Source organism: Pieris brassicae, chromosome 11 (genome assembly GCF_905147105.1).
Source record: "Pieris brassicae chromosome 11, ilPieBrab1.1, whole genome shotgun sequence".
In the NCBI taxonomy this organism is placed as follows: domain Eukaryota; kingdom Metazoa; phylum Arthropoda; class Insecta; order Lepidoptera; family Pieridae; genus Pieris; species Pieris brassicae.
Window position 1 is genome coordinate 11,717,692 of NC_059675.1, and position 21,147 is coordinate 11,738,838.

Genomic DNA, 21,147 nt, shown 5'->3' on the forward strand with positions numbered 1-21,147 from the left:
TAACCTAAGTTAAGGAGTTAGGATAATATTGGTTATGTACCAGCAAACTAATCCATTTCGTGAGCACTGCTTTGAAAAGAAGCTACCATCAGGCATACATTGAGGGACATATCCCCTGCCTTCCTTCTCGCTTACAACCAGTAACTCTGCCAGCATCTTTTGCTGGGTGCACATCGTAACATTGTGTGGTAAAGTGCAATGTCTTCCACATTCCCCTCCGTCACAGCACTTTTGCATTGAGGGACATTCGAGGTCATGAGCACAGGGCGTACCACAGTCCAACTCGTTGGTAGAAGGAGCTGGACAAGTGCCGGCTTTTTGTAGTTCTAAAGAAGCAGGGCAGCAGACGCCATAGTCGTTTCCTATAATAGCAAATAAAATTTGATTACAAATTATGACTTGTTTATGCATTTATGTAAAGATATTGAGTAATAAGGAAGGTGCTGCTCATCCTTTAACCTCAAGGATTCTCCGCCAAACTAACCACTGACGGACCAAAGGCTAAGGTCGAGAACATTTATATCCTTGCAATCGTAATATGATTTTAGCGCGAGTCAGGGCGTGGACGCATCGGTTACAAACCGATCCCAAGGTTGTAGATGGCGTAACAATATTTTAAGAAACAGTTGACTACGTCTGATAATTAAATATATATAATAGTAGTTATATTCTTATATTATATCTTTAAGAGAGCAGTGTTGGTCTAGTGGCTTCAGCGTGCGACTCTCATCTCTGGGGTCGTAAGTTCGATCCCCGGCTGTGTACCAATGGATTTTCTTTCTATGTGCGCATTAACATTCGCTCGAAGGGTGAAGAAAAACATCGTGAGGTAACCGGCTTGTCTTAGACCCAAAAAGTCGACGGCGTGGGTCAGGCACAGAAGGCTGATCACCTTTTTGCCTATTAGATTAACAAATGATCATGAAACAGATACAGAAATCTGAGACCCAGACTTAAAGAGGTTGTTGCACTTTTGATGTTATTTTTAATACTTTTTAAAGACTTTATATTAAATAGGCATGCGTCAATCACAACAATAACTCCAACAGTGCTATTTACATTAATATTCTATTGTTTACATATTTGGTGAGCGGTAAAATAAAACAATGGTCGATTGATACCTGATTCAACCAAACATCGGTAGAGCGGGGGACAGTTCGGTTTTCCTGGATCGGTCCCGCAGAGGAAAGGCCTACTCGTTTCGGATATTAATAAAGGCTCTCCCACTGGGCATATATTTTGGAGGCTTCGTCCTCTTTTACCTGAAAGTAAATAAAATGTTTAATTATTAATTATTGTTATCATTTATTATTACCGTTCAGGTACACAATAGTTTCTGAACGGTCATAATTATAAAGGATGAGAGAAATCATAAAATATTTCACATAATTGATCCATTAGCCAGGTTATAATTTCACCACTTTATAATTGGACCTCTTGGATATAGGAATAAATAAATGATATTTAAAACAATTTATTTTGATTACGTACTTCCAAGTTTATTTGAATTCTTCAATCAAACGGTCAACAGCGACTAATTGCTCATTAAGAATTAGCTTAAATTGCGAAATCGTTCTAACTTCAAAGTAAATAGAATAATTCGATATGCACATTTGATTTGCTTATATAAATTTCTTGTAATTTTTATTATAGACTAGTCTAAGTGAAATAAATTTTAATGGTATGTCGAACAACGTTAAAAACTTAGATCTTTCTTCCTTAGTGCTGAAAATCCCACTGGGGTTAAGATATAGACAATAGAAAATATTCATAACTCTCATCAAACGCTAAAGCTTTTTTTATAAATTCGACGATTATTGTAATGATTCTAATCGATAGGATTTATTTGCTCCAGTTCAAACAATTAAAAAGAATGGCGGAGAGTTACTTGTCAGTTCTTGTTGCCCGCTATACGCCCTTGACTTGCGAACTGGTAGGAAATGTAAATTTACAATCAATTTAACATCTTTTCTGTTGACGCTCATGACTTATGACTTAATGTACTTGGTTAACTATATGAATAAAGTTATTTTGAGTTTGAGTTTAAGCTATCCCAAATAAATAAAAATAAATTTATATATTTTAATATTGCATAAATCTTACAAGTAGGGACTGGCGGGCAGGGCGGGCGGAGACAGGGAGTCTCTTCCAGTTGGCAGGATAGAGACCCTGGACACGTGACAGATGAGCAGGGATCTCGACATTTGCAGAGAGGGCATCCTCGGGCATCGAGTTCGAATCCAAGTGGGCAGAGCATCCGGCAAGTGTGGGCAGCGCATGGTGCTGTACGAGTGCAGTTTACCAGAGCAGCCGCCGGCGCACGAGTTCCGGGAACCTATTGAATTTTTTTATAAAAATAATTATATATCATTTGAACGAGACCGTGAGGATAAGTATGTATTATCTTTTTATATACATATAAGTAGTTAAAAGCATTTAAGATTATAATCATGTTAATAAAAAAATATTGATCCCTATAAATACCCTTAATAATGACAACATAGTCGTACTATTGCAACACTAATACGTTGTGATAACTGATTTTATATCAACTTCGTTTTTCATTTCGCTTCTAAAAACAAAGGGAAAGTTGAAAAACAAATGCATTAAAAGACCCTCTTTGTTTCACTTACCTCAAATCCAGTAGGATCAACGCACCAACAGGAGCTAACAATTTCATTATCACACTGAATCTCCTCGAATTCCCCATCCACCGCTCGGCATCTAGGCGATCTCAAGGATTTTATCCTTCGTCCGCTTCGCGTATTTTCAACTGCCAGGGCACGGGAAATCCGTTCTGATGACAGCTTTATGTTTTCACAACCTGTAATACAGCAAAGCTTTAAGCGATAAAGTTCGTCAGGTGGAATTTTAAAAACTGAAAAGGAAGCCTTAAGGAAGTAAATAAATCTAGCACCATTTTAACTGAAATGCTAATCCATATGTCTCTTTCAATCATAGCGTTAACATAGTTAGAAAGTTGTAGTACAATTAGACAGATTCATACATTCTAATTAAATTATTTTTAAATGTACGTTTCATATACTCGGTAATTAATATTTTATGAAATTGTAACTAACTGAACTTCTCTATTTAAATTTACATACCACCAATTTAAATTTAAGTAACAACTAATTTAAATTTACATTAATATATAGATTAAATAGCTACGCACAATGGACCTATTGAGCGTCTAAGTGCGGAAAAAGATTCCATACATACATACATAGATTAAATAGCAATGCATGATACAAAGACTGTATTGCCCTATCAGGTACTTTGTTCGATCCTGGCAGTGCCACCAATGGACTTTCTAAATACGTATCCAACACTCCCGTGTAAAGTGAAGCAACAGCGTGAAATCAGCATGTGTCATATCCAACAATCGACGTCATCTGTCAGACAGAAGTCTGATCTACTACGAGTACTTGTCTATGAAATAAAAATGATCTTAGATCCAATCTGAGGCTAACACTATTTGGGATTGTAATAATACCGGATTATTATTATTAGGAATAGACTACTACTGATAATAATCTTATGCGATTTATAGGATGTATGTGGTTATCAGAACAATTTAGTTCAAAGTGATGCTTTAGTTATGAGGGTTTTAGTATGCTGCGTTTGCTTTTGTAGAGCCTATTAATATTCATTGAACATAATTTACGGTTGCCCAAACAATAATACGTTTCACCTTCGTAAATATCGTAGCTATTTTACATTTCCAATCAATATGATTGACAAAGCAAACTTAATTATGAAAAAAAAAATGTGTGCGTGTACTAGTGTACACACGTAAGAAGTGAAATTTCTTTATGTCCTTATTTTTCGAAAATGATCTAATATATATATGCAACTTTATAGAAATTGGTTAAATAAAGTTAAAAGGCTTTTATTATCATAGACATGAATACAAATTATGCAATTATTTCATTTTACCTTATTACTACTAAGATTATTACAGAATTTCATTAATTGTAATAAGTAGATTTATTACTATCATTTTTAAACGACATGCTATCCCTACTCCGCTGGAGAAATACTCTTAGATCAAGAAATCGACAAGAAAAATATGGCGCGTAACGGAAAAATGTGACGCGTAACCGAAAAAATGTGATGGTAAATATTTTCCAACGCCGATACAGAAGTTTCACTTCAAAAACCAGTGGCGCTACAAACTTTAAGGTCTGGGATTCAGATATGTGTCTCATCATTTGTTTTTCTAATAGGCAAGTAGGTGATCGACCTTCTCTGCCTGACACACGGCGTCGACGTTGTTGGATCTAAGGCATGTGTCCTCACGGTGCTTTTCCTTAACCGTACGAGCGTAGGTTAACGCACATATTCCATTGGTGCAGCCGTGTATCGAAACTACGATCTCGGGAATGAGAGCCTCACGCTGATACGACCAGGCCAGCTCTTCATAAAATTATGAAAAACCCTCAAACTAAAAGCCTTTTTTCTTTCTGACGTTACAACTCTACAATTAAATAATTTATCTCAATTTCGACTTAAAACATAGTCTCTATCTATGAAATACTTTACTCTCGTATGAGTTTGAAACTAAAAATGAGACCAATACATAACAGAAGTGAGAAACGTTAATCAACAAGAATTAATTAGATTTCTCGATTTGGCCTAGTCCTCTTCAAAACGATATAAATTTATGGGACCATACAATTGTGGTCCGAGATTAGTCGGTCGGCATAGGTACCGCTAGTTTGACAGAGTGGAAGCGGCTGAAACTCAGCAATTGGCGGGTGGCACAGGACAGGGACCACTGAAAGTGTCTCATTTGGCGGCGTACACTTTTTGGGTTGCAGACAAATGAGTTGGGGAGAATATATTTTGGACGATTTATTGTACATAGCATTATGAAATATCATAAATAATAATATGGACCGTGTGTCAACATTGAGTCTGTTATGTAAACATAGTTGGTAAATAATGAGTATTTGTAAGGAGTATTATTTCGAGCCCGGTGTTACGTAAGCGATAATCAAACAAGTGCAATGATCTATGAAGCGAAAACAATCAATTATTTTAAACGTTCGCTTTTTGTATTGTTAAATTTCACTTCTCATAATAAAAAAATAAAATAAAAATGTGTATATTGATTATACATTTCTTTTTTCGCACTCCTCTACAGCTTCATTTAAGAATAGGTTAAAACAACTATTCGAGTAGTAAAGCTTGTATCTTTCTTCTTATTTTGGCTACTAGTATGTGTTTTGTTGTCGTTCTACCGATCTATAAACTTTGTATTGTCTACTTAAATATTTTGTTCTGCTGTCATGTCACGTTTTGTTTTGCTTTATATCCTTTTTTTTATCAGTGAAACTTTTTGTGGATATATCCAATGCTTTAATTCTTATGTTTATATTTCTTTTCTGATTTCTACTTTTAGAGATGTATCTGTTTGTTTCCCAAATGAATAAATAAATAAATATAACACATTCCATAACAATGTTAATATTTTTTAAAACTGTTTACAACATCTTCATCTTTGTCATCAACGGTGAAGGCGATTTAGGTGCGTCAACATCGCACCCTGCGTGAAGTAAAGACGTGACGTCTAATTACATTTATTTTTTAATTGTTACATTCATAGCGCCGCTGCGTCAGCACGTAGTTTCTTTATTTCAAATTAAGCAATATAATCGATACCAACTTTAAAAACAAGAAAAACACAAACGTCAGTGACGTTTTACAAAAATAAAAAATAAGAAAACTTAAATGGAACTGGACTGGACATATAATGAAGACTAACGAAGCAAAATGGACTAAGGATGTAATAGAGTCGTACCCGAGGAACGGGAAAAGAAAACGAAGAGCTCAAATTAAAAGATGGGAGGACGACCGTATTTCAAGGATAAGACAGACGTGGAAACAATTGGAGGAGGCCTATGTCGACAGACAACTTAATCAAAGTGGTTGCTAATATTATTTTGCTACGTGAATTAGAATTAAGAATTCTATTATTATATTTTATAATAATAGCAAGTAATCTATTATTATTATTATATATAAACAATATAATTCCAAAATAAGTTCATGAGAAGTGTCCTATAGGTCTACCTTTTTATCAAGAAGAAATAACAATTATGTCGTCTACAATTTGGTTGTTTATTGCTACGTATTGATCTAATTAATTTCACTTATGATTATAATAATTATTGATAAAGCTATGCTCAATTTAATTAAATTATTGATACATAGGTATTGGTTCAAAGTACTAATTCATTTCATAATTGTCGTCTCCAAAGTTGTACTTTACCGCAATTAATAAATGATAATTCAGTGTTACTACACGAATTCATATTTGTCTCTGTCAAAATGTGTTTACGCGGTGGTGATACAGAATAGTGCTTTCATACAGGGTAAATAGACTGAAATTATTTTGAATGGGTATTCATTTACATAAACGTACTATATAATTCAAAGATATAATTAATGTTTTGGTCTCATTACTATAGTGTACCCCGAAGGAAGGTTTTCGCCTAAAAGCGAAGTACAAGATGCGTTTGGAAGATAGAGATAAAGGTACTACCGGCTGTTCGCTAACGGAGGATTTAAAATCATTTTGAAGCTAAATTTGGCGCGTGTAGAAATAATGCTTTTACCTGAAAAGAAATTGTATAGTTGTTACTATACAATTGCGTACTACATTTGTATAGTTGTTGACAAATCGATTATGACGGATCTACACACCGCACCGGAGAGAACTACATGCCCAAGTTATTGGGCTGTAGTTTCGAGATAAAAAGATCGTGCAACATGAGGCGGTCCCACCCATAGGGTTGAGAGGAGAGGCATTGTTCATTGTGCCACGATTAGCAGCAGTACTGTTGATGTTAGAAACTGAGGAAAATGGTGTTACAAGACCGAGAAAACGAGAAAGAGTGTAGCTTTACCTGAGTTAGGCATAAGTGACATTAACATCAAGCGGGCAGAAGGGCTCGCCTTCTACCTCAATAAGACACCCTAGGTGGGTGTAAACCAGTGTGAGTCATATAAAGAAAAGGTAGATTTACTCGCCAGAAAATTAAAAGTAGCGCTGACTACATTGACGAGAGTTAGTAGGCCAAAAAAAGGTGTATCTGCGGGTTACAGCCTTTGACGACGCAGTTACTCCTGAGGATGTAATTGCTACCCCAACAGCGACATTGGAAGGATTGAGTGTGTAGGGCTGTTATAGCGAGTCTTACACTCTGTGTGGATATGCATTCCTCTCAATAATAAAAATTGCCTCTTACTTAAACAAAACAAAATGTTTTACAACTTATATTCCCTTTGAGTCACCTATTAATTATTAAAGTAATCTTAATTATAACGCTGGCCCAGTAGGGAGTCCTTCTTACTCCATCTACGAACAAAGAGTCGAGGCTGTCCAAAAAAATTCTAGCGCATTACCGAATACATAGTAACCGTACGACAATGATTTATTGCGGAAATACAATTCAACGCCGAACTTTAAACGATGCACTTAGGAAAATATAACTGGCGAGCTGACATCCCCAAACTGCTCGCTCTAATAAACTTTCATGTTCCAGCCAGGTCTCTTCGCTCATGCATTACATTTGATTTGCCTGTTACGCGTATTAAAATTGGGTTTCGTAACAAATACATAGAATAACACTCACGTCTTCAAAGTTGATATCGTGCTCTCCTACTGCTTTCAATCGCCTTTTAAAATCGTTGTTGTAATTGTTTTGTCTTTTGTGTATGCACTATAAATTACTGTTTACATTTTCGTGCCTATTAACATATTCCTTTTTATTTTAGTTGTGTAACTTGTTTGTGAGTATATATTTTTACTCATGTTTCCTTTTTAGCTGATCATAAACATCCACCATCTTGTTTTCACGTGTGTGTATGACAGCAACTAGAAGGTCCATTTTTAGGTGCTTTTGTTTTATATTCTTGTGTGTCTTGTTTAATTTTAATTGAGTTTCGTTCCTAATAAGTTGCGAGGTTGTTTAAATTTTTAGATTTAATTTCAACTCTGAATGTGGTTTAACAGTAAAAAACAATTGTTTGTTTAGAAGCTAAGGCGGTATTTAAGTAAAGGTGTCAATATTGGAATATGTTATTTTGAGTAAATGAAATACTAACCAGTATAAAGTGGATCTATGCAGGCTTGTCCACATGACGTGTTGCAACAAATCTGTTCGCCACATTCGTCATCATTGCTGCACGGTGTTGCTCTTGCTGGACATGAGCTTTCCTGAGCTGGACACCTTCCTCTTAGCTCGGCGCTTACTGTAACCATAGATAATACACTGCATTCTAGTACTGTAACGATATTATGTCAGTTAGTAGAAGACATTTTAAAAAAAGTGAGTAAAGTAGTAAGTACATAAAATCGAAATAAATCAGGCATTACTCAATGTATAATTTACAACGTGTAGTTTATAACATTATAAATCTGAGCGCGCTAATCATAGGGACCATTGTTTCGAATATAAAACTGATTCTTGTGGTTGACGAAACGTGGTACGAAAGAATTTCCGCGGTTAAAATCACGGGAGCAGCTTGAGCAAATAAATATTTTAAAATAATAATTAAAGGGGATATAAATATAAACGGAAAAATTCAGTGTAAGATTACTTATATTATATTAAGTATAACCAGTAATAAATAGTAGTAGTTTTAAGTAGAGCCTAAGTCAATAATGTTACCTTGCTGGAAACAGAGCAAGACAGCGCAGAGCAGCGCCGTCCTCACCGCCGTCGACATCGCTGCATCACACAGACGAAATCTAAAACAAATGTATCCATTTTAACAATCAATATATAAGTTCTTTACATCTTTTTACATTACTATTGGTTCTGTTATTAGTTGCGGGAGAATCAGGCGAAATATTAAGTTAAACATTTTTATGTGTGCATAGTACACAGATAGATACACAAATGATCTACATTGATTGTACATTGAAGTATCTTGTTTTATTTATTGAATGAAACAACATACAAACAGTTGATAATGCACAAATAATGCGACTACCGAAATATTTCATCAACCACAACAAATTTTACACTACAAAAAGATGTATATTATAAATTTAAAAAATGCGAAGAAAACATAAGACACCAGGTATGTAAACGATCGTGACACTTAAGTGAAATTTAGTTCTAACTAAGCAAACATTACAAATTTGCTTTAATCCTACTTGATATTGATTATATAGTTCCAGATGATATCAAAAACGTGCCTAACGATTTACTATCAAGGCATTAGCGTTCCCCAATGGCATTCCTAGGTTTACGTCCTTGTAAAAACGAATAATTAGTATTCTAGTCATGTCCGACTAAGTCATTACCCAGTACATTTGAGTCGTTAAAGCTTAATAAATTGAAATATAATCTTTATTAACTTGAGATATAAACTTTATAAAATTGGGATATAAACTTTATTAACTTGAGATATAAACTTTATTAAATTGAGAAATAAACTTTATTAACTTGAGATATAACCTTTATTAACCTGAGAAATAAACTTTATTAATTTCAGATATAAACTTTAATAAATTTGAGATATAATCTTTATTTAATTGAGATATAAAGACTACCTAAAGCAGCTTGTAACATTCCAGACAACTGCGATACATCTTGAGAAATACATAACCCAATACTCACTAAGGGCTAAGGGTAAATGGAACGTGAATACGAGAAAAATACAAGATTTTCCGCTTTAGGAAGTTTGAATTTTATGTTTAATATTGTGACCCGAAATAAAGTAATTGTGCCCGGAAAATACTGGAAAGCATTTCCTAGCCAGTTTGCCTTTTGTCCATTTAACAATTATTGTTTAGCCGGAAGTTACCCCACGATTAGACGGTTAAGAATAGGTCCTACTAAAGGTTATGGTTTTCTTACGTTTACAGTGTATACATACCTCATATTTATTCTACGTAAACGCCGTTTTTATAAAGGATTTACAAAATACTGTATTCGCTAAAATTTATTTAATAACAAAGCTTATCGTGTAAACGCAAATCACGTGCTGGTAATTATAATTATTTAGATCATAAAAGTGATTGTATTCACAACGTATGGCCTCGTCTTGTATGTCTTTCTCAAGTACTAGATACATAATTACATTTACTGAAGAAAAATATTTCATGTAATGATTCTCTCGTATTGTAGATAAAGAAAATATAGCATACATTATACAACCATTCATACGAGTACCTATATCTAGGTAACACAGATTTTTAGAAAATGAAAAAACGGCTTAATGTAGGAAGTTGCCAATACTTTAATTGTTTTTTGAAGTAATCTCTGTTCTCCTCTGCACATCGTCACAATCGATGGAACCACTGAGAAAAGCAGTGGGTCCATTCTTCCTTAGGGGTATCTTCTACGCTTTCACCGCATCTTCAGGGCTCGTAAAGAGAATACCTCGAATTTTCTCTTAAATTCTTGAGAACAAATGAAAGTCTCAGTGCGCCAGGTCAGAACTTTATGGCGGATGACTCATTATCTCGACACCTGCAGCTGCTGTTTTGCAGAGAGCGCTGAAGCATTGTCGTGGTGAAGGAGGATCCGAGGGCTCTGATGTCGAACTTTTTACAAGACAACAGGCAAACAGCGATTGACACTGATTGAACTGTCCTTCCATCTTCTAGCACAACTGTCGCGAAATGACCTTTCCGACCAAAGAATGAGATAAACATATTTTTTCCTAGACTTTTTCCTATCTTTACCTTAGTTTGTGGATCCTCGAAAGGAAACACCCACTGAGCTGATTGTCTTTTAGTTTCGGGTTCGTAGCAATATATATAGCTTTCATAACCTGTGACGATGTCAAATACACATTTGAGTCACCGCCGTTGAGCTTATCTAACATTTGGCGACACCAGTCCATGCGAAGGCGTTTCTGGTCATCGGTTAAAGTATGGGGAATCCATCTGGTACAAAGCTTCCTAACGCCTAAATGTTCTTGTAATATTTTTTGAACTTGACTCAAAGCAATGCCTAGGCTTTCCCGTATCTGCTGATAGGTCACTCTCTTTTCTTCCTCTATCATGCGTCGCACAGCACTGATGTTATCTTCAGTAGTCGCTGTTAAAGGACGTCCCTCACGCGGATCATCATTAACATTGCTTAAACTCGTTAAACCAATTGTAAATAGTGGCACGAGATTGGGCTTTATTAAGAAATGCTAATCGCAGCCAATCATAGCATGTTGTTGGGTAAACCTACAACGAAAGTCATAATAAATCATTGACCGAAAATTTTCTCGCGTTAGGTTCATTTTCACGTGTAACAAGAGTTTTATATTTGCCGTCAATTCACAAAAACAAATGACAAAAGAACGCAAATTCTACATTAGGTTACCAAAGAGTTCTAAAATTGAATTTAAAAAATGTTTACATTACAGCAATGTTTCTAACTAGCCAGTTCTAAACATTTTCATTCCACGTATACTAATACTGATGATAATAGCTTAAAACCCTCCTTTATAAATGGACAATTCAAGGCATTTGTGTCAAACAAGCTGTTATTATAGATAATAGTACGTTAATAAATTCTTACGTATCTTTTGTTTCATATGTCATGTAACATATTATGAAAATGGTAATGCTAATTACAACTTTCTATTTCCTTTGCTATGAACTATTACTTAATCTTAAAGGTATTTGTAAATATTACTAAAATATGACATCATTATTACATAAGTATTTAGTTCAATTTTTAAGTATACAAAAATACAATGTTTCAAATGCTTTAAAAAATACAATATAATATTTGGGAAGAAATTAGAAATTTTACATTATTAAACTAATATTACTTGTATACATTTTTTTAAAAGTACTTTAAAGTTATCACTGGCTCGCAAGTAGAAAGAAGTACTATACAAACAATAGACAATGATACTCAACATTAATTTATCAAGATTATACCCAACTGCAGTGTTTCTAAGTGTAAAGGAAATATTAAATATCAGATACTAAGTTGTCATAAGAAAGTGTTTTGTGTAACTGGATGAGTTGGCAGCCTTTCACTTAACACTCTTGCGTCATGTTACTGGCGTCACTCGGTACTCGTGAGTTCAATCACTTAATATTAGTACATTTAATATGTAACTATATTTATAATATTTATTTCTAACACACAAATTCAGTAATTACAATATTCTTAACCTACATAGTAACAATAATAATTAAAAATAGATAAATAGAAAATAAAAACACATTGAAAAAGTTTGGTCCCTGTGGCAGTGTATCTTTAACGCTCGTAGCATTTAATCGCGATACATATTCGTTGAGCGAGGAAAATACCAGCTTTGTGGTCTCCGGCACTATCTACCACACGCAAATTTAAATCTTTAATTAGTGTCTGAGCACTTGAATCCCAGATATATAAATTAGTCATAAACATAGCTGTGTGCCTGTGTTTTATAACTTTATTTATTCGCAAAGTGATAAAGACAATCAATAGCAATTTCGACGTAGTGTAGCACCTATTAAGGAAGCAAGCATTTTTACTACAAAACAAAAGAAATTATATTCTTGTCATTGGATGAAATAGTATTAGAATCATTTTAATGACTTCTGATGGACAAAGATTTATGTTATAACAAATTAATATGCTGGGTAGTTTCCGCTTACTCGATATATTTTAGTATATAGACGGGGGAAATCAACCACATACAAGCTCACTTGAAAACAATTATAAAGTTTGTCAAGTTGGAAATTAGTTTCAAATTGAATTATCCTGGGGTACACATAAGCGCTAAATTAATTATGTCTATCGTAAATTTATCAGCAAAAGTATTATGTAGAATTTATGTATGTGTTATGTACAATTTATTACTTCAAGCAAAAGACTAGGCCGTGACACGGAATCGTACACTTTCTCATTTTACTTACTGTTTAGTGAAATAAGTTGTTCTTTATTAAGTTATTATAACCAACAATTTGTTATTTCATATACGATTAAGTTAGTTGATACGGACATAAAATTCCTTTCCCTAGTTAAAAATTTCACTTTTTAGCGTTAGTTGTGTGAGGAAAACCTTTACTGTTCAGTGTATGCAAGCAATAAAGTGTAAATAAATACAATTACGATCACAAAATAGAAAGTCGTACTTAAATAGAATACTAAATATTGAAACAATAGTTAACGAAACGTGTAGCATCAAAATAAAATATGTTTACAATGTCTATGGCAAACATAGAAGAAACCAGAAAGGAGGTAAATACGGTCCGCTCTTTATGTGTATTAAATTACAAAACTGAACGGAAACCTCGCAGTCCAGTTTCCGGAAGCGGCATCTGTTCACAGGCATGACGTGTGAGCCAGCCATCGTTTTACTCAACCGTATTTGAAATCGTTACAAAGACTTAATTTGTCTTTGGATTATTTTGTTTTAGATAATTTAAAAAAATATTCTGTTTAGTGTGTACATTTTTACATAAGTTGAATTTCAAACTTATACTTATTAGGACATACATTGTCTTGACCGCTGTCAAATAACATCAGACTTTATTAAGGAGTAATGACAGATGCGCACATAGAAACTCCATTGGTGGCCGAACGTACGACCTCAGGGATGAGAGTCGCACGCTGAAGGCACTAGGCCAACACTGTTTTTTATATATATGAATGAAACACAATTGAAATGAAAACATTATGTACATAAAAATGGTCATGTGTCAGGTCCAGAAAACTAATCACTTGCCATAAATTCACCGATAAAACGCAAATACGTCTGCCTCATGCGAGAAATACAGATTTTTTTATTTATTTATTTTAAAAAATAATATAAAATAATCACAATATGTTACATTAGTGGTTTGTATTAATATAACCATAGCAGTTTAGGAGCGCGACAAACGCATATAAAATTAGTTTTTTAATTTACTGTTTATGTTGATTAGCGTTAGGTTATCTAATATCTGATTGGGTAGATCATTTATTAGCCGCGGTAGTAAATCTGAACGTTTAGGTCTCTCTCTTTTGATTTATTTTGATTTACCTTTTGTAGTTTAAACAAAGCCGTAATATGAAATTATAAATGAATATTGAGCCAAATAAATTAGTTTTTCAGAAAATTAAGTACGGTTGGGAAAATGAACTATTTTGGTCGAAGCTGTCAACTGTCTCTAATCGTTTAAAACATGGGTATAATACAAAAATTAGAGGTATAATTTGTCTTGCTGTAATTTGACTTATTTATGGGTTCTTAAAACTAAGTGACACATCTGTTACCTATAAGGGATATAAGTGTATGTATGTTGTACATTGTATAAATGAACGTATGGAAAATACATCTATTACTACCAAAACTGACTTTTAACAATTTATAACAAATGTTAACAACATTTGGCGCCTTTTTTATAATTAACTAAAATATTTTATAAGTGACTTAACTAACAGTTACATAACTAGAAGCACACGTTTAAAGTAGCGACGATAAATTCACACAACGGTAAATGTATGCATTTTTAACCGATACCTCCCAGAGTGCATCTTCTGAGAAATACGTCTACATTATACGTGAGCTTTTGCTTTTGTTCTCAAGAAAAAGCTTTGCTTTATAGTTAAGTTAAATATGGTATGATAATATTTAATATCAAACGTATATTGTATCTTTCAAAAATGGACACAATTTTTAATAGTAGGGGAGACCACGATGCTAAATGGGGATTAACTCGAGCGTCATAGAGACCTATTGGGTTGCGAAAAAAGAAAGAAAGAAAAATGAAAAAAAAGAAGAAAGAAAGAAAAGTATGATGATTATTTTTTCTACTAATCTGATCATGCTTGACGGGCGGCCATATATATGGGGCTCATATTTGGTGGAGGTACTTCACTGGGTACAAGGTATACCCCTGTATCTGCCACGCTATAGTAAATCCCGAAATCCTCTCTTGGGCTCCCCTGCTATAAAGGCAAAGGTGCCTCTATAGCGTGGGCGAGTATTTACACCATAAGTTTGACAACAATTATAAATAATTTAACAATATGTGGCATCATGATAAGGTTCTTATCATATGACATTATGATAATTAATATGATATTTGCCATATTTTTATACAGCGGTTTTTGCGGTGTGTAATTACTCAATTTTTATGTACCACTTTCTTTACAAATAAACGTTTCATTTATTTAACTATTTATAAACACAATATTCACAAAATACCTATGTAAAACTGAAATGAAATCGTAAAAAAAGGAAAGTCTTGAAGATGTGTTGTCAATTAGGTATAGGATTCAGAAATGATACTTGTCAAGTCTGAACTCCCGAACGTCAAAAATACAGGAGAAATGATTTGAATGAATGAATACAGGAACATCGCTACGCGCTCAGTTTCGTTCTAAAATTTCGAATCTCAGCTTAATTTCATATAAAATATTTAATTAAAGATTTAAGTTAACTGGTAGACAGTCCTGGTAACCCACAGCAAAGCGAGCAAAGATGGCAGCCACAGGGACCAAACTTTTCAATTTTTAATTATTATTATACTATGTACTATGTACTAGTGTACTATGTAGGTTAAGATTATTCTAAATACTGTATGTTTATTAAATTTTTACAATTCAGTCAGTACTTACAATTAAATAATTTCATTTTAAACATGTTTGACAATACACCACGGCTTGAGATACAGAAGGACTTCTCGAACACATTACTAAATGTGTTGTTAAATCACCACTACGATATACTATATTTTACTATACTCAATACTGTATTTTCTTTCATTATGATCGGACATGAGTTTATAATTCACTAGCTGCCACCGCGAACTTCGTTTCTCCTTAATGTGGTTTATTTAGCCTTATTACCGTGACACTAAAGCATAATTTCACTGTATTATCGTCACTATATTTTGAATTTGATTTACACTTCGGTCTAAGCATTAGACTGGTTGGCTATGCTAATACCAAAAAATAAAAAAGTGGAAATATTTGAATTTATTTCGTTTACTACAAAATAAATTTAATTTATACTTTAGCCTCAATAACACGTGGTAATCATGATATTGAATTGTAGCTCATATGACACGTTTGTCGGTTTACCATAGCAGTGCCATCTAATGATTACTTACACAATCCAGTCGAAAAGTATCGACATCTGTTGGAATTTTTTGGAGTTAACAGATAATTGTGACTGTCAATTAATTATAGACAAATAATTTGCAATAAAATAAAATTGCGACTATAATTAAAGATCTAAGATATCCTATCTCTTAAGTTGGACCAGACTGCTCACGGTGTGCCAATTTAATTTAAAATCGGTTAAGTAGTTTAGGAGTCCATCGCGGACAAACATCGTGACAGGAGATTTATATATATTAAGATAATGTTTCATGTTTAGAAATTTATATATTGATACAAAAATGTTATTTTTTTACTTGATCAACTTAATACAATAAAATTTGTTATACCAAACGACAACGAAGCGACGTTGTTATAAGGTCCCCAATACTTTAACCCGCCGGGACTTTTGATTTTGGTCAATATAACCGGTATGTTGCTCTAAACGATGTCGTGGGAAACGGTTTTGACTGTATACGAAATTGGGATACATTACTGTAATTGCCGTTCTTTAAGTACGGTCAAAACAAAGTCATACTGTCATTGAGCTTGACAGTAAAAGCTTAATAAAATTATTAAGTTGAACGACATACCTCTTACCACTATGCTATGGCGTGCCTCAAATTCATGTTAGGGTGACGCAGTTCGCAAACTGGTTTCAACGTTTAACTTTCGTTTTTGTTGACGTCGCAAAATGCGCTGCTATTTAAATGCCAAACAAAAATGTCAGAAAAAAGAAACAACTCAGTCAAACAAGAAGATTTAACTGAAAAACGTTTTATAATTTACTCACAACAAAGCCCTGGTAAAATTCTGGTTGTTAATTCTCAACCCTGAGGTCGTACGTTCGATTCAGTTTGTCCGCAGTACTTGCACAAGAAGGAAAACACCATGGAACGCAATGGCATGTCTGCTCCATTAGAGGTAAGTAAAAGATGAATTATTAGTACCTACCTACCTAGTAAATCTATAAATTACCGGGGCGGTAAAATATTTTAGGGAGAGCCATTTATAAACAAAATGTACCTAAATCGCATGTAAGCATTATGTTACACACATTAAAAAGTACTTAGAGCTGTATCGTTGCCAAAAGTACAAAGTGCTCCGAATATTTTCGCTAAGTCTTTATTTACACAAATGTTTATAGGTTAGTCTTTGTTCAGGAATCTCGAATTTAAATCTTTATATTAAAATTTGAAAATGTATCCTTTGTTACAAAGAGTAAAGTAAAATAAAATAAATCTGTGGTGCTTATGTAATGTATCTGTTTCATGATCATTTGTTCAATCATTTGATCAATTTAATAGGCAAGTAGGTGATCAACCTCCTGTCACGCCATCGACCTTTTGGGCAAGCCGGTTTCCTAATGATGTTTTCCTTCACCGTTCGAGCGAATGTTATACGCTAGAAATGTGTAAGAAAGTCCATAGGTCGAACATACGACCTCAGGGATGAGAGTTGCACGCTAAAGCTACTATGTCAACACAGCTCATTATTCGCTATACTCTACTATACAATATTTTTTTAATAGAATACATAAATAATTAATTTATGTACAATACTTTTAAAGACCAGTAGAAGCTCCTCGACAACTGTTTCGACGATATTTTATGAAAGTCTTAATCTATTAGATTTAAAATGAAAAGTTAAGTTAGATCAAACTTTCAGTGCACGTTAGCTACTAAATTGAAATCTTTCATCAAAGCAAGGTTACTTAGTGACCTGAATGAACACTATATCAAAGCCCTGAATTCCATCTACGATATACGTACAAAGGAATCTCTTTCCCTCCATAACCTGTAATCAAGTAATCCAATCCGTTTAACTGTCGCACAGAGTAGCAAACTCTCTAGTTTTCACCCGTCTGTCGCACGGCACGACAAGCCTCCGGTGAAAGTGCCCACTCGGACAGAACCAACAGAACAATGTGCATAGATTTTATTCTATCTAATTATATGATATGAAAGTAATCTGTGCATATAATCAATTTTAATTTGTGATTACACTGCGGCTATTAAAAGTCATTCGCCATGTAAATTTAACTGCAAGTTTCCGCCTGTGAACTAGACAAAAGCTTTTACAAGTTTGTCGTCCACTACTGGACATAGGCCTCTCCCCTAAATTCCAGTACGACCGGTTCCATGCAGTATACATTCAACGCCTTCCCTCCACCTCCACCAGGTCAATCAACCTAATGGGCGTACAACACTGCCGACTAGGTTTCGGCTTCCATTTCAGGAGTAGAGAAACACCGACAAAAGCATTTTAATAAATCTCCTTTAACCAATTCCTGCAAATAAATACTTGTTGCGCTGTATATTTATATAAACATCTTGTCATTTCCATACACGGATGCTATGATAACTATTTCTAACGATGCGTCATATGAAACAGCTTTCTGAGTGTGAGTGTTGATTTAGAAACCAAGCTTATTGGAATAAACAAAATCCTTGATTTATAAAGTTACTGTTGGCGTACCATCTGTCTATTCTTCTTCGCAATTGGGTCTTTAATAATATGTGTAAAATCTCTTATGTTTTTTTTTTTCAATAAATATTGGGCAATGCCCATACAACAGCTAAAAACAGCAGCTAACATACCATACATATTAGTAGGTGTGCCTTTTTTCAAATACAAATAACAATGGGAGCCGATTCCATAACTCGCTTGTTTGCAATAGGAGACGCCTAGTGAAGCGAGGTGGTGTTAGTGTATCGCTAAAAATTGTGTCCTCAATGCTGAAGATCTTCAATATTTCTTAAAATGAGATAAAATAAGTGTAGTTGTGAATTTTTTGATAACGGTAAACTTTTATTATTTAGTATTAAGTAAATAATTACTTTAAAATACTACATTGATAAAATGATTATAACGATGAATCTTGAAAAGACTATGAGATGAAAGCTTAACACAGGAACCGGAAAAGTGTTGGAAAAGTTGAGCTTTAAACTTCAAGTTGTAAGCTAATCAGCGCATTCATAGTCAACTTCGTGTCGTCAATTATGTAAATATTTATTGCATTCATGTAGAATGTTTGAAACTGTTAAATTCACCGATGAACCGTTTTTTACATAAAAATAACTAATTCAAATAAATAATTTTGGTGCCAATTAAAAATTTAATTTATAATAATATTCTATTAAAATGTTGCCATGTTAACGTCATCTATTAATCCTTATCTGTCTAGTTCACGTTAGTCTCTTGTAGAACACGAATGGTGAAAATTCTTCGGAAAGTCGATTAACGTGATAAATTTGCGTGTTCTATTTTGCATTTCAGTAATCCAAATTAATAACAAGTTTTCAATATTCTGTATAAAATTTCACAATAAATCGACGTAATTCGATTTGCAAAAGATAGCTATTATGGCAACACTTTGGTTAATTATTTCCTATATTATGCACTTAGCATGTTCGGCCACTTTCATATGCAAAGTAAGGATTATGTTGCATTTATTTTAACTATGGATTATGAGTAATCTCTTGTTATTTTTATAATAGACATCCACAAAAATAGGATCGTAAAACCATCTCACGATATTAAAGTCTATCGGGCAACAAGCGTATATTTAGAGGTCACATTACTTTGTAACACAAGTTTACTTAAGTATTAGAATTTATTTTAAAAAATATGGGCCAATTAATAGTCATTGTATTCTGAAGAAAAAAACATAACTCTGATCCCAGAGTTAGTCATACAATAAACTTAGGCCAGGACTTTAATTTTGTGCATATTGTTTGGTTAATATCACAAAATCAGGTCACTTAACACAAATTAATAATTACTGCTACTCAAAATGAGTAGCAGTAATTATTAATTTAAGCAATCCCAATTTGTCCTAATCCTAAGAGCAACTAGTATTATTTTATTAATTAATTTAGTTAATTCGCTTTCACGCTTAAAAATCCTAGGTCCATTTCCCATCAAAACCGGGTCTATTTTAGATTGACAGCACTTATGAAACATTGGAATCACACATAAAATTCCTCTATTATGACAGTTTAATCTTTTTTAGTTTGAACAAACATCTCAGGAACTATTGATTCGAATATTTTTGTTTTAGTTATTTATCTAGGGCGCCTAAAAGAAATACTTTGATATGTAGATAGTATTGTATAATGCGCTTTAGATTACGCAATCGGCGATGTGGAACAGCGTTGTTTGCCAAACACTATCTTTGATCAGACGTGAGTGAATTCTTGAAGAAAACAAAGTTTCCCGGCCGTTGCCCTGTTCGTCTGTAAGTACTTTTACAACGTCTCCAGCACTTTAGGTTTTCTTTTCTTATGTATCACTGATTTCTAGTTATTTTAATAGGCATGGAATAAATAGGAAATTACAGCGGTTATGTTTTGTTAAGCGATTAATGAATACTATAAGAATCACTGTTTTGTTATTGCATTTTTCTACTATTTGAACAATTACTATTGTGTAGCGTCTAGATGCGGAAAGCGTAAACTTCTGCGCTATAAACTCGGGAAAATAAACAAATTGTCATGAGAAAATTTTTAATTTACTTCATTTTCCATGAAAATATTCATTTTAAATATTGCGTTTAATATTTTCTTTTAGGTTTAAAATATATATAATCTTTGTAGATCTCTGGACGGATTTATAGTCTTTAGCTCCCATCTGGATCCGTATCACCTCGACGTCCGTCGTTCTACAACTGAGCGTTTTCTAAGTCAGTTTTTGCCACGCACCACCACTATGTGGAACCAGATGCCCACTGAAGTATTTCCAAACCAATTCGACTTAGGGTCCTTCAAGAAAAGAGCGTACCAATTCTTGAAAGGCAGGCAACGCACATGCGAGCCTTCTGGCAATGTGAGTGTCCATGGGCGGCGGTATCATTTAACATCAGATGAGCCTTCGGCTCGTTTGCCTCCTATTAAATTTAAAAAATCTGGATACAACATTTGTCAGTTCAATTGTTAGTCATAAAACAAAAGCGTTCCTACAAAACAGACGAGATATTATGTCTATTAATCATTAGCGCTAAATGAATTGTTTGATTACGCGACTCAAGCGCTAATAATAATTTTAATGAAAGTTACTAATAAATTGTTTTCTAAATCAAGGCCGACATTTAGGTTAA

General features: G+C 33.8%; 1 protein-coding gene across 2 annotated transcripts in view; it reads right to left on the minus strand.

The window, feature by feature from the left end:
* The window catches only part of LOC123716277, a 51,161-nt gene that overhangs the window by 12,368 nt on the left and 17,646 nt on the right, over positions 1–21,147 (minus strand). For both annotated transcript variants that reach the window (XM_045671937.1, XM_045671936.1), the window contains exons 2-7: positions 8,682–8,761; positions 8,116–8,262; positions 2,634–2,824; positions 2,104–2,335; positions 1,122–1,262; positions 41–362 (exon numbers count right to left, since the gene is read on the minus strand). In XM_045671937.1, the coding sequence (XP_045527893.1) occupies positions 41–362; positions 1,122–1,262; positions 2,104–2,335; positions 2,634–2,824; positions 8,116–8,262; positions 8,682–8,739 (1,091 nt within the window). In that variant the 5' untranslated portion in view covers positions 8,740–8,761. The remainder of the gene's footprint in view (positions 1–40; positions 363–1,121; positions 1,263–2,103; positions 2,336–2,633; positions 2,825–8,115; positions 8,263–8,681; positions 8,762–21,147) is intronic.